Here is a 13,269-nt window from a genome sequence, read left to right as displayed (position 1 = left end):
CTCTGCCATTCTATCACGGCTGATTTATTAGCCCTCTCTATCCTAACTTTCCTGTCTTTACCCTGTAACCTGTGATTCCCTGAATAATCTAGAACCCTCTCCCCAGCCCGCAGTTAAACAAGTCCTTCTCTCACAACTCCATCCCGGAAAAATGTAGGCAGTTGTACCAGAACATTCACAACTTCAGTATCATGTCTGATTGTAAACTTAACATCTAAGCACACATCCACAACATCAACACCACAGGACACTGAAAGAGGCTATTCAGCCCATTGAGTCTGCTCTCACTCCATCCTGGTTGATTTATTTTCACACACAACCTCATTCTCTTCACTTCTCCCCGTAACCTTTGACACCCTTATTATTCAAGAACCTACCAACCTCCATATTCAATATACTCTATGACTTGGCCTCCACAGCCATCTGTGGCAATGAATTCCATAAATTCTTCCTTATCTATTTTTTAAAAGGACGTCCTTGTATCTTGAGGCTGTGCTCTCTGGTCCTAGACTCCCCCACTATAGGAAACATCCTCTCCATATCCATTCTATCTAGGCCTTTCAACATTTGATAGGTTTCAATGAGATTGCAGTCCCTCCCCCAATTCTTCTAAACTCCAGTGAGTACAGGCCCAAGGCCATCAAAGCATCTTCATAAGTCAATCCTTTGATACCCAAGATCATCGTTGTGAACCTGCTCTGGACCCGCTCCAATGCCAGACATCTTTTTGACAGCTCCAAGGAAGCCTTGTTCTTTGCTTCCACACTGCTAGATTATAAGCATCCCAACTCTGAAATGATTTCAAATATCAACACATCCTTGGCGACTGGCTATTTACCATACAGTTTCAAATTATTTGGACCCAGCAATCAGAGAAAGTCCTTCAGGCCAAAGGCTTCTGATCAATACCACCACTAATGAGATACACAGTATCGGCATTTGTTTTTGCAAATCTATAACAAAAGTAGAGATTAAACTTTAGCAGCGCCTGGAAGAGTGTTGTTTGTGAACAGGTACTCACCTCAAGCGAGCCAGAACAATTTGTAGAAATGTAAGTGCTGCACTTAGTTCGACTTCCCTGCAGGCACGGCACAGCAGATCAAACCCTCCGTTCAACAGCTTCTCCTCTGAAAGGTGCAGAAAGGAACTGGTCTCAAATACCTCCTGCACTGATTCCATATACGTCAATAACAATGGCCAAAGGGTCGCTTTCCGGGTGTGGTCCGTGGTCTTCAGGTAGAATTCCTTGGCTACATTCTCAAAATTGGCCGACATCTTTGTGGCAAGGAAGCTGACGTCGACATTTTTCTCTTCGTACATCAAAAGAAATGCAAAGTAACCCTTCCAAATCAAGCATTGCTGGGCAGTGGAGAGCAGACTGGGCTTTAAAAGGTCGAGAAGGTCGGACACGCGGCTCACAACATCCTCCAGACCGGCCACTTCCGCGAGGACTAGGAAAAGGCTAAGGAAGTTCTGAAGGCCCAGCTCCTTGAGTTCTTGCATTTTTCGTTGATGAAACTTGGAATAAATCCTGTAAAATTAATAGTTGGTTGGCTTGATTCAGCAGAAACTCAAAAAGATTTCAATTGACTATAATGTAATAAGCTTACAAGACCATTTAATCGTGATTGATTTATTATCTTTCGCGAACCCATTCTCCTGCCTTCTCCCCATAACCTTTGACGCTCTTACTAATCAAGAACCATCATCCTCCATTTTAAATATACCCAATAATTTGGCCTCCACAGCCATCTGTGGTAATGAATTCCACACATTCACAGGACTCTCTCTGAAGAATTCCTCTGAATCTTGGTTCTAAACAGATGTCCTTCTATTCTGAGGCTGTGTCATCTCATCCTAGTCTCTCCCATTACTGGAAATATCCTCTCCATGTCCACTCTCTATTTAGGCTTTGCAATATTCAATAGGTTTCAATGAGATCCTCTCTCATTCTTCAACTGTGTGGCTAAACACAGCACCAATGTCATCTTCAAGTTTGTTGATGACAACACCGTCTGTGAGCCAGTCCTTTTCGGAGGATCAGAAGTGGAGAGGATCAACAACTTTAAACTCCTCAGTGTTATTATTTCAGAGAACCTGTCCTGGGCCCAGTACGCAAGTGCAATTATGCAGATAGTACGGCAACGCTTCTACTTCCTTAGGAGTTTGCGAAGATTCGCCATATCTAACACTTTAACAAAATTCTATAGATTGCTGCATCACCAGGTTCAGGAACAGTTATTACCCCTCAATCATCAGGCTCTTGAACCAAAGGGGAAAACTTAACTTTACTCATTCCTTCATTGAAATGTTCCCACAACCTATGCACTCACTTTCAAGGACATTTCATCTCACCTTCTTAATATTTATTGCTTAATTACTTATTATTATTATTTATTTATTTTTCTACTTGCATAGCGTGATGTCTTTTGCACACTGGTGTGGTGTGGCCCAAGTTGGTGCGGTCTTTCCTTGATTCTGTTGTGGTTATTATTCTATTATGGATTTATTGAGTATGCCTGCAAGGAAATGAATCTCAGGATTTTATTTGGTGACACATATGTACTTTGATAATAAAATTTACTTTATACTTTGAAAACTTCAGTGAGTACAGGCCCAGAGCCATCAAACACTCCCCACACATTAACACTTTCAATTCTTGTGAAACTCCTCTGGACCCTCTTGCACCTGATAGAAACTTACTAGAAAAGCATTAAAATATTCACTAAACCAAAATCTGCAGAAAAAACTGTGAATTAATTTTATTTTACTGAGGAAAACTCAAAAAATGAAATGAATACCACGTTCTAGAAAGTAATGAGAACACACACAAAATACTGGAAGAACAGCAGTTCAGGCAGGATCTATGGAAATAAAGATAGTCAACATTTCAGGCTGAGACCCTTCATCAGGGCTGGAAAGGAAGAGGGAAGAAGGAAGAATACGATGCTGGGGGGAGGGGGAAGAGTACGACCTGGGTCACACGGTTAGAAAGGAAGAGGGAAGAAGGAAGAATACGATGTTGGGGGGAGGGGGAAGAGTACGACCTGGGTCACACGGTTAGAAAGGAAGAGGGAAGAAGGAAGAATACGATGTTGGGGGGAGGGGGAAGAGTACGACCTGGGTCACACGGTTAGAAAGGAAGAGGGAAGAAGGAAGAATACGATGTTGGGGGGAGGGGGAAGAGTACGACCTGGGTCACACGGTTAGAAAGGAAGAGGGAAGAAGGAAGAATACGATGTTGGGGGGAGGGGGAAGAGTACGACCTGGGTCACACGGTTAGAGCTAGGTAGCCTCCAGCCTGATGGCATCAACATTGATTTCTCCTTCTGGTATTTTCTCCTCTTCTTTTTTCTCTTTTCCCCTCCCCCTTCCCTCTTTTATTCCCCACTCTGACTTCCTCACCTGCCCATCACCGCTCCCTGGTGTCCCTCCTCCTTCCCCTTCACCCATGGTCCACTCTCCTCACCCATCAGATTCCTTCTTCTCCAGCCCTCTACCTTCCGCGCCCTGCTCCCGCGAACCTGGCTTCACCTATCACCTTCTAGCTATTCTCCTTCCCTTCTGCCCGCCCACCTTTTCATACTGGTGTCTTCCCTCTTCCTTCCTTTCTAGTCCTGGTGAATGGTCTCACCAGAAACACTGACTGTTCAGTTCGATAGATGCTGCCTGCCCTGCTGAGTTCCTCCAGCATTTTGTGTGTGTTGCTCTGAATTTCCAACAGCCACAGAATCTCGTGTTTATGACACTTCAAAGACAATTTTTCTTCAGATAAATGAGAGTTTAGTTTAACAACATATAACTAAATATTGGGAAAGAGAATATTTTTACTTATTTACACCATTTATTCCAAGGGTACTAGAGTGTTTATTTATTGACACGCAGTGTGGAACAGGCCTTTGAGCCATGCCACCCAGCACCCCGAGCCACATCACAGGACAATTTACAATGACCAGTTAACTTACCAACCAGTGCATCTTAGAATTGTGGGAGGAAACTGAAGCCCCCAAAGGAAACCCACACAGTCACTTCGACAACGTAAAGTCCTTACAGAATTGAACCTGGGTTCCCGTACTGTAAAGTGTTGTGCTACCGTGCCAAGGATATATCGCTGAGACTTTATAAGGCATTGGTCAGACCACACTTGGATTATTATGAGCAATTTTCGGCCCCCTATCTAAGAAGGGATGTGCTGGTATTGGAGAGGGTCCAGAGGAAATTTATGACCATGGCTCTGTGCTTGTATTTGCTGGAGTTTAGAAGAATGAAGGAGAATCTCATTGAAACCAATTCAATATTGAAAGGCCTAGATAGTGTGGATATGGAGAGAATCTTTCGATATAAGGAGAGTCTAGGACCAGAAGGTACAGTCTCAGAATAGAAGGATGCCTCTTTAAAACAGAGATGAGGAGGAAATTCCTTAGCCAGAGAGTAGTGAATATGTGGAGTTCATTGACAGACAGCTGTGCAGTCCAGGTCACTGGGTGTATTTAAAGCAGAGGTTGATAGGTTCTTGATTAGTAAGGGTGTCAAAGATTACAGGGAGAAGGCAGGAGAATGAGGTTGAGAGGCATAATAAGTCAGCCTTGATAAAATAGCAGAGCAGACTCAATAGACCACATGGCCTAATTCAGCTCCTATATCTTACGGTCTTATTTTTGATTACCTTCCTTTTAGCTGTTTCCATGGGTGTGTTCCACTTGCTTCCTGTCCTTTTGTCATTTGCAGGGCTAAAATTCTGAGGAAAAGCTGAAAGCTATTCTGTGACTCGTACAAGTTGGAGCTTTGGTCACCGCTGCAGCAGGTCCTCGTCATTTCGAGCATTGCGAAAGGCGATTTGGTCACACTGGCCAGCCCTTGAAGGCCAAGCCACGGAATATTGAAGGGGCTATTCTGTAACAACAAACAGACATATGCCCTGTAGTCAGCAATAATCCAGGCATCCACAAAATAATCCATAAAAGTAACAGGAAATACATCAATCAATCTCAGGGTAGGATTTGGTGACATATATGTACTTTGATAATAAATTTATTTTGAACATGGTCTTGCAATCTACAGTATTTCAAATACGTACATTTTCCTTCTGGACATTCCCTTATTTAAATTTTATTCCTAACGAGGGAAAATCACTTACCAGACTTACACACACAAAATTCTGGACTGAATAATCAGCAGGATTGATGAAGGGTCTAGGCCCAAAACATCGACTGTTAATTCCACTCCATAGATGCTACCTGATCTGCTGAGTTCCTCCAGCATTTTGTGTGTGTTGCTCTGAATTTCCAGCCTCTGCAGAATCTCTTGCGCAGTCATCTCTTAGTAGTCATTTCATTAACCAGCTTGGGCAAATTATACCCAGCAGACAATTCAGGACATCAAACTCAACAAAACTGGATTAAAAATAGGCTCAAGAGATTCTGCAGATGCTGGAAATCCAGAGCAACACACATAAAATGCTGGAAGAACTCAGCAGATCAGGCAGCATCTATGAAGAGGTAAAAAAGAGCTGACTTTTCAGGCCGTTATCCTTTATCAGGCCCTGGTGAAGGTCCAAGTGCAAATGAGGGATCTCGGCCCAAAGTGTTGGCTCAATATTCCTCATCATAGATGCTGCCTGACCTGCTGAATTCCTCCAGCATTCTGTCTGTGTTACTCCAGACTTCCAGCATCTGCAGAACCTCTTGTGTTTTTAACTTAGCAAACTAATCTTTTAAAAAGCTTGCAATCGAAATTTTTCTGAGCATGTAAAATTTTCTAGGGATTTTTAATCATGTGAATAAAGGACAAACGACTCAAAACAGAAAACTGTAGTTCCTTAAATCTGTACCTTAAAAAGTTATTAGAATTACATTATTCCATAAAACAATAAGACATAGGACCAGAATTCGGCCATTCAGCCCATCACTTCTGCTCTGTCATTCAAATTCATGCCATTTATAAACCAGAAGGGACAGCCTCAAAATAGACGGGCGTTCATTTAGAACAGTGATGAAGGGGAACTCCTTTAGCCAGAGGCCGATGAATATGTGGAAATCATTGCCACGGATGGCTATTGCGTATATTTAAAGTGAAAGTTGATCAGTTCGTGATTGATAAGGGTGTCAAATGTTATGGGAAGAAGTCAGGAGAAAGGGGTTGAGAGACATAATAAATCAGTCAGGATAAAATGGTGTTGCAGACTCGATGGGACAGGTGATCTAATCTGCTGCTATGTCTAATGGGTCACTTCCCATTCTTTTGGACTCCAAAGAGTTGTGGCTCAAGATGAGAGGCCCAACCTCATTAATCTTTTGACATTAGACAAGTCCCTCATCTGGAAGCTAAGCAGATGACCCACACTTATGCTCCCTCCAAAACAGATGTATCTTTCCTTAAATAATGAAGTGACCAGGCTTCTGATTACTTCATGTAGCTCTAATTTATGTTTGTTAAATGGCTACTCTCACCCACAGTGTTAGTCTGGCCTCTCCCCGCAATGTTCCCACCACCGAAGTCAGGTGTTAAACAAATATTATTCTATTTCATTCTATTTCACTATGCTACTTGTCCCAAGAGATTATATCACTCTTATCAACCAACCTAGAGCTTTTAGAACTTCTGATTGTGCAAACATTGTACTTACCAGGAATTTACTGTAGTATTCCCACAATATAGTAACTGTATTGAGATTGGTACACCACAGGTCACAAAGTATCAGGCAACATTGAAGGTGCATCCGTAAATGTTCTTCCAAAATGCCACTCTAAAGAGATCCATACAAAATATTGGATGAAACAATAGTTAGAATCGTCATATGGAATAACCAAGGCTTTTGTTCATCACTCAGATGCATGACTGGAGGACATCACTGAGTGCAGCACTATTACTTTCTTACTATTCAAAATGGCTTCCCCAATGCATCATCCACTGTCAGAAGGTAATCTGTTTCATGGTGCACAGGGACTATTTAATGGAAGTGCTTATTTTTAAATTTTATTTAGAGATAGTGTTGCGGTTAGCACGATACTATTACAGCTTAGGGCATTGGAGTTCAAAGTTACATTCTGGTGTCAACTGTAAGGAGTTTGTACATTCTCCCCATGACCGCATGGGTTTCCTCTGAGTGCCCCGGTTTCCTTTCAGTCCAAAGTCGTACCAGTTAGTAGGTTAATTGGTCATTGTAAATTGACCTCTGATAAGGATAGAGTTAAATAGGTGGGTTGCTGGGTCATGTAGCTCATTCAGCTGGAAGGGACTGTTCCACACTCTATCTATTAATCAATTATTAAATAAATAGATAGACGATGGATTAATGGATGGATGGACGGAGAAGTGGATAAATCGATACAGTGCATTCTGGTTAATTGGGCCATCCATTAATCGGGGCAGCCGCTTAGTTCGGACAATTTTTAAAGAATAAAAATTAATCAAGAGAATAGCTGGGATTCCCTTTGGTTATCTGCGAGATAATGCCACATAATAGGGCCAGGAGGCTGTTGCTGAACAGCTTCAAACTAGTGTCAAACGTGAGCACTTGTGCAGCCATTAGTCACTACACTGCTCACAGTGAACAGTTTTCAAACTGCACCAGTCCCATGTGCTTGTGGTCAAAAAGCAGTGATCTTTGTCACTGATATTTGGCAAGAAATAAGCAGTAAGACAATTCAGAACTGTTTTGCTCACCATGGTTTCAAGCATTGAGGCTTCGGAATGCTAGAAACAGCCCGGGGTGAAAATGAAAAGATTTCACAACTTCAATCAGTTAGGCACTACAAAGCATTTGAACTTACCGACAATCATCTTGAATATGACAGTAAAGATGAAGATTTGGTGGATGCACTCATTGATAGCACCGCATGAAGACAGTCCATTAACTGTACTATGTGCCTGTGCTGATTTTGTTCATTTAGTCAATCAAAAGAACATGGCACAAAGCGGAGAGGCAGAGCTAAGTAGTTATGGCGCCCAACAGCGACTCTTTGCTTGCATCTTCGAAAACAGTCCTATTTCCATCTTTAATATCTCTATTTTTCCCTTTCAGGGTTCTTATGAAGACCCTGACCTGGAGTTACATGCTGACTATGGTTGTTTGCGGGAATGGGACCCACTCTCAAGGTTCCACAATCAGCCGCTATTTGGCATGCCAAAGTCTCGGATCTCGAATAACTGGGTCGGACGAATCAAGGGTCGATGTCGCCACAGGAGATCCGTGTGTCGTTGGGGGAGTCGGAACATCTGCTGTGTGCCTGGAGACCAGGGATCCTTGTGATCTCCAGGCATAGAGCTCGAAAAAAGCAACGTAACGGACTTTTAACATCGTAAACCAGCGAGTTGTTTGTTGTCTCTCCCACTTGTTGGAAAATGGTATGGAGTCACCTCTTTCTCCCTTATTCGGAGAGAGAGAGAGCCTGAAGCATGTCAAATTATCGGGTAAACAATGTAGTCTTTGGGGTAACTGCACCACTGTAGTCTGTTTCTTTGCTATTGCTTTGCTCACGCTTGAGTGCTGGTAGCGGGTGCACTTTATTTTTGCCAGTGGGAGGAGGGGGATTGTTGCTCGCTGCCGCTTACGCGCGGAAGGGACAGGAGCTGGTGGGGGGGGACTTTGGGGTTCTAACGTTTAACTGTCGTTCATTCTTTGGGGCACTCCTCTGTTTTCGTAGATGGTTGCGAAGGAAAAGCATTTCAGGATGTACAGTGGCATGCAAAAGTTTGGGTACCCCGGTCAAAATTTCTGTTACTGTGAATAGTTAAGTGAGTAGAAGATGAACTGATCTCCAAAAGTCATAAAGTTAAAGATGAAACATTCTTTTCAACACTTTAAGCAAGTTTAGTGCATTATTTTTGTTTTGTACTATTTTAGACTGAAAAAAAGGAAAAGAGCACCATGCAAAAGTTTGGGCACCCCAAGAGATTTGAGCTCTCAGATAACTTTTACCAAGGTCTCAGACCTTAATTAGCCTGTTAGGGCTATGGCTTGTTCACAGTCATCATTAGGAAAGGCCAGGTGATGCAAATTTCAAAGCTTTATAAATACCCTGACTCCTCAAACCTTGTCCCAACAGTCAGCAGCCATGGGCTCCTCTTTTCTGAAAATTAAAATATGTGATGCCCACAAGGCAGGATGAGGCTGTAAGAAGATAGCAAAGTGTTTTCAGGTAGCCGTTTTCCCAGTTCGTAATGTAATTAAGAAATGGCAGTTAACAGGAACGGTGGAGGTCAAGTTGAGGTCTGGAAGACCAAGAAAACTTTCCGAGAGAACTGCTTGTGGGATTGCTAGAAAGGCACATCAAAACCCCTGTTTGACTGCAAAAGACCTTCAGGAAGACTTAGCAGACTCTGGAGTGGTGGTGCACTGTTCTACTGTGCAGTGACACCTGCACAAATATCACCTTCATGGAAGAGTCATCAGAAGAAAACCTTTCTTGCGTCCTCACCACAGAATTCAGCGTCAGAACTTTGCAAAGGAATATCTAAACAAGCCTGATGCATTTTGGAAATAAGTCCTGTGGACTGATGAAGTTAAAATAGAACTTTTTGGCTGCAATGAGCAAAGGTATGTTTGGAGAAAAAAGGGTGCAGAATTTCATGAAAAGAACACCTCACCAACTGTTAAGCACGGGGGTGAATCCATCATGCTTTGAGCTTGTGTTGTAGCCAGTGGCACAAGGAACATTTCACTGGTAGAGGGAAGAATGAATTCAATTAAATACCAGCAAATTCCGGAAGCAAACATCACACCGTCTGTAAAAAAGCTGAAGATGAAAAAAGCATGGCTTCTACAACAGGATAATGAACCTAAACACACTTCAAAATCCACAATGGACACTCTGACGGTAGTGTCCAAGTTGCATGCCATCTTGGACAATGTCTCCCATCCACTACATAATGTACTGGGTGGGCACAGGAGTACATTCAACCAGAGACTCATTCCACCGAGATGCAACACAGAGCGTCATAGGAAGTCATTCCTGCCTGTGGCCATCAAACCTTACAACTCCTCCCTTGGAGGATCAGACACCCTGAGCCAATAGGTCTGTCCTGGACTTATTTCATAATTTACATATTACTATTAACTATTTATGGTTTTATTACTATTTATTATTTATGGTGCAACTGTAACGAAAACCAATTTCCCCCGGGATCAATAAAGTATGACTATGACTATGACTCAAGAGGCGCAAGCTGAAGGTTTTGCCATGGCCCTCACTGTCCCCCGACACCGAGAATCTGTGAATAGACCTCAAAAGAGCAGTGCAAGCAAGACGGCCCAAGAATCTCACAGAACTAGAAGCCTTTTGCAAGGAAGAATGGGCGAAAATCCCCCAAACAAGAATTGAAAGACTCTTAGCTGGCTACAGAAAGCATTTACAAGCTGTGATACTTGCCAAAGGGGATGTTACTAAGTACTGACCATGCAGGGTGCCCAAACTTTTGCTTTTGGCCCTTTTCCTTTTTTGTTATTTTGAAACTGTAAAAGATGGAAATAAAAAAGTAATCTTGCTTAAAATACTAAAGAAATGTGTCATCTTTAACTTTATGCCTTTTAGAAATCAGGTCATCTTTTACTCGCTTAGCTATTCACAGTAACAGAAATTTTGACCAGGGTGCCCAAACTTTTGCATACCACTGTATATTGTATACATTTCTCTGACATTAAATATACATTTGAACCTTTGAACACACACTGGATGAATTAGACAATAAGACCATATGATATAGGAACAGAATTAGGTGATTTTGCCCATCGTGGCTGATCCAATTTTCCTCTTGGCCTCAACCTTCTGCCTTCTCCCTGTATCTCCTCCTGCCCTGACTAATCAAGAACCTATCAACTTCTGCCTTAAATATACAGTACATCACGACTTGGCCTCCACAGCTGCATGTGGTAAAGAATTCTACTGATTCACCACACTCTGGCAAAAGAAAATCCTCATCTCCATTCTAAAAGGACACCCCTCTATTCTGAGGCTGTATCCTCCGGTGTAAGACTCTCCCACCATAAGAAACATCCACTCTACCAAGGTCTTTAGCCAATTGATAGGTTTCAATGAGGTTGTCCCTCCTTCTTCTGAACTGTAGTGAATACAGACCCAGAGCCATCAAATGCTCTTCATATGACAAACATTTCAATTCTAGAGTCATTTTCATGAACTTCCTTTAAACCCTTCCCAGTTTCAGCACACCCTTTCTGAGATACTGGAAAATTGCAAATGTTACTCTGCTATTTAAGAAGGGTGGGAGGCAAGAGAAAGGAAACTATAGACCTGTTAGCCTGACATCGGTGGATGGAAGTTGTTGGAATCGATTGTTAGGGATAAGATTATGGAGTACCTGCAGGCACATGATAAGATAGGCCAAAGCCAGCATGGTTTCCTGAAAAGAAAATCCTGCTTGACAAACCTACTACAATTCTTTGAGGAAATTACAAGCAGGGTAGACAAAGGAGATGCAGTAGATGTGGTGTACTTGGATTTTCAGAAGGTCTTTGACAAGGTGCCGCACATGAGGCTGCTTAGCAAGGTAACAGCCCATGGAATTACAGGGGAGTTACTAGCGTGGGTGGAGCATTGGCTGGTCGGCAGAAAACAGAGAGTGGGAATAAAGGGATCCGATTCTGGCTGGCTGCCGGTTACTAGTGGTGTTCCACAGGCGTCGGTGTTAGGACCGCGGCTTTTTACAATGTATGTCAATGGTTTGGACTACGGTATTAATGGATTTGTGGATAAAATTGCCCATGATACAAAGATAGATGGAGGAGCAGGTAGTGTTGAGGAAATAGAGAGCCAGCAGAGAGACCTAGATAGTTTAAGGGAATGGGTAAAGAAGTGGCAAATGAAATACAATGTTTGAAAGTGAATGGTCATCATAATAGACCATAATAACTTCCTGAAATCACAACTTTCTTCCCCACTGTCCACATGGTCGAATTTCATTTTATCAGGGGAATTCCAATATTCCCTCTACCTTTTCTCTTCTACATCACTAAATGTACACTCAGAGGCCCCTTTATTAGGTACACCTACTCATTAATGCAAATATCTAATCAGCCAATCATGTGGCAGAAACTCAATGCATAAAAGCATCCAGACATGGCCAAGAGATTCAGTTATTCCGAATGGGTTAGAAATGAAATATTAAAGATGGTACCAAAAGTTTCATCAGATACATAAAGAGTAAAAGAGAGGCAAGAGTAGATATTGGACCACTGGAAAACGATGCTGGAGAGGTTTGACTGGTCAGGGCATGAAGGCAGGAGATTGGGCCTGAGAGGAAAAGTGGATCAGCCATGATGAAATGGCAGAGAAGACTAGATGGGCCAAATAGCCTAATTTTACTCCTATATCTTATGATCTTATATGTGATCTAATTGACTTTGACCATGGAATGATTGTTAGGGCATGGAGGTGAGAATCTTTTTTAGCCCGAGAATAGTAAATCTGTGGAATGCTCTGCCACAGACCAAGGTGGAGGCCCAGTCCATGCATATATTTAAGGTGGAAGTTGATTGTTTCCTGATTGGTCAAGCATCAAAGGATATGGCTTCAGTATGGGGTGTAAGGGGTTGAGTGGGATCCGGGATCAGCCATGATGGAATGGTGGAGCAGACTCGAAGGGCTGATTGGCCTAATTCTGCTCCTATGTCTTATGGTCTTATGGCATGGTTTTAGTATCTGAGAAACTGCTGGCCCCCCGGAATTTTCATGCACAACACTCTCTGGAGTTTACAGAGAATGGTGTGAAAAACAAAACATCCTGTGAGTGGCAGTTCAGTGGGTGAAAACGCCTTGTCAATAAGTTCAAGTTCAAGTCACTTTTATTGTCATTTCAACCATAACTGCTGGTACAGTACACAATAAAAACGAAACAATGATCCTCCAGGACCATGGTGCTACATGAAACAACACAAAACTACACTAGACTTCAGACCTGCACGGGACTACATAAAGTGCACAAAATAGTGCAAGACAGTACAATAATTAATAAACAAGACAGAAGGCACAGTAAAGGACAAATTACAAGATAATAATAAATGATATACAAACGTTTGTAAATGTAAACAATGTTTTAGCAGGAATTGAGAAAGAAATGAGCAAAAATTGCAAAGGGAGTGGAGTGGTGTTCCGGGGTGGGTGGGTGAGATAGAGATAGAGATAGAGATAGAGATAGAGATAGAGATAGAGAGAGAGAGAGATATGTATATTAGACTCTGGGAATTGAGGAGTCTAATGGCTTGGGGCAAGAAGCTGTTACGCAGTCTGGTTGTGACAGCCCGAATGCTTCAGT

The 13,269-nt window shown here is 42.4% G+C and overlaps 1 protein-coding gene across 1 annotated transcript in view; it reads right to left on the bottom strand.

Moving 5' to 3' along the window:
- Positions 1 to 13,269, bottom strand: part of mms22l (MMS22-like, DNA repair protein) — a 297,601-nt gene that overhangs the window by 201,250 nt on the left and 83,082 nt on the right. Inside the window, exons 12-14 of the mRNA XM_063033047.1 lie at positions 6,626 to 6,745; positions 4,667 to 4,893; positions 1,022 to 1,531 (exon numbers count right to left, since the gene is read on the bottom strand). Coding sequence (XP_062889117.1) covers positions 1,022 to 1,531; positions 4,667 to 4,893; positions 6,626 to 6,745 — 857 coding nt within the window. The remainder of the gene's footprint in view (positions 1 to 1,021; positions 1,532 to 4,666; positions 4,894 to 6,625; positions 6,746 to 13,269) is intronic.

Source organism: Mobula hypostoma, chromosome 2 (assembly GCF_963921235.1).
Source record: "Mobula hypostoma chromosome 2, sMobHyp1.1, whole genome shotgun sequence".
Taxonomy (NCBI): domain Eukaryota; kingdom Metazoa; phylum Chordata; class Chondrichthyes; order Myliobatiformes; family Myliobatidae; genus Mobula; species Mobula hypostoma.
Note: the sequence above shows the minus strand (reverse complement) of the source record. Positions and strands in the feature narration are given on the sequence as shown.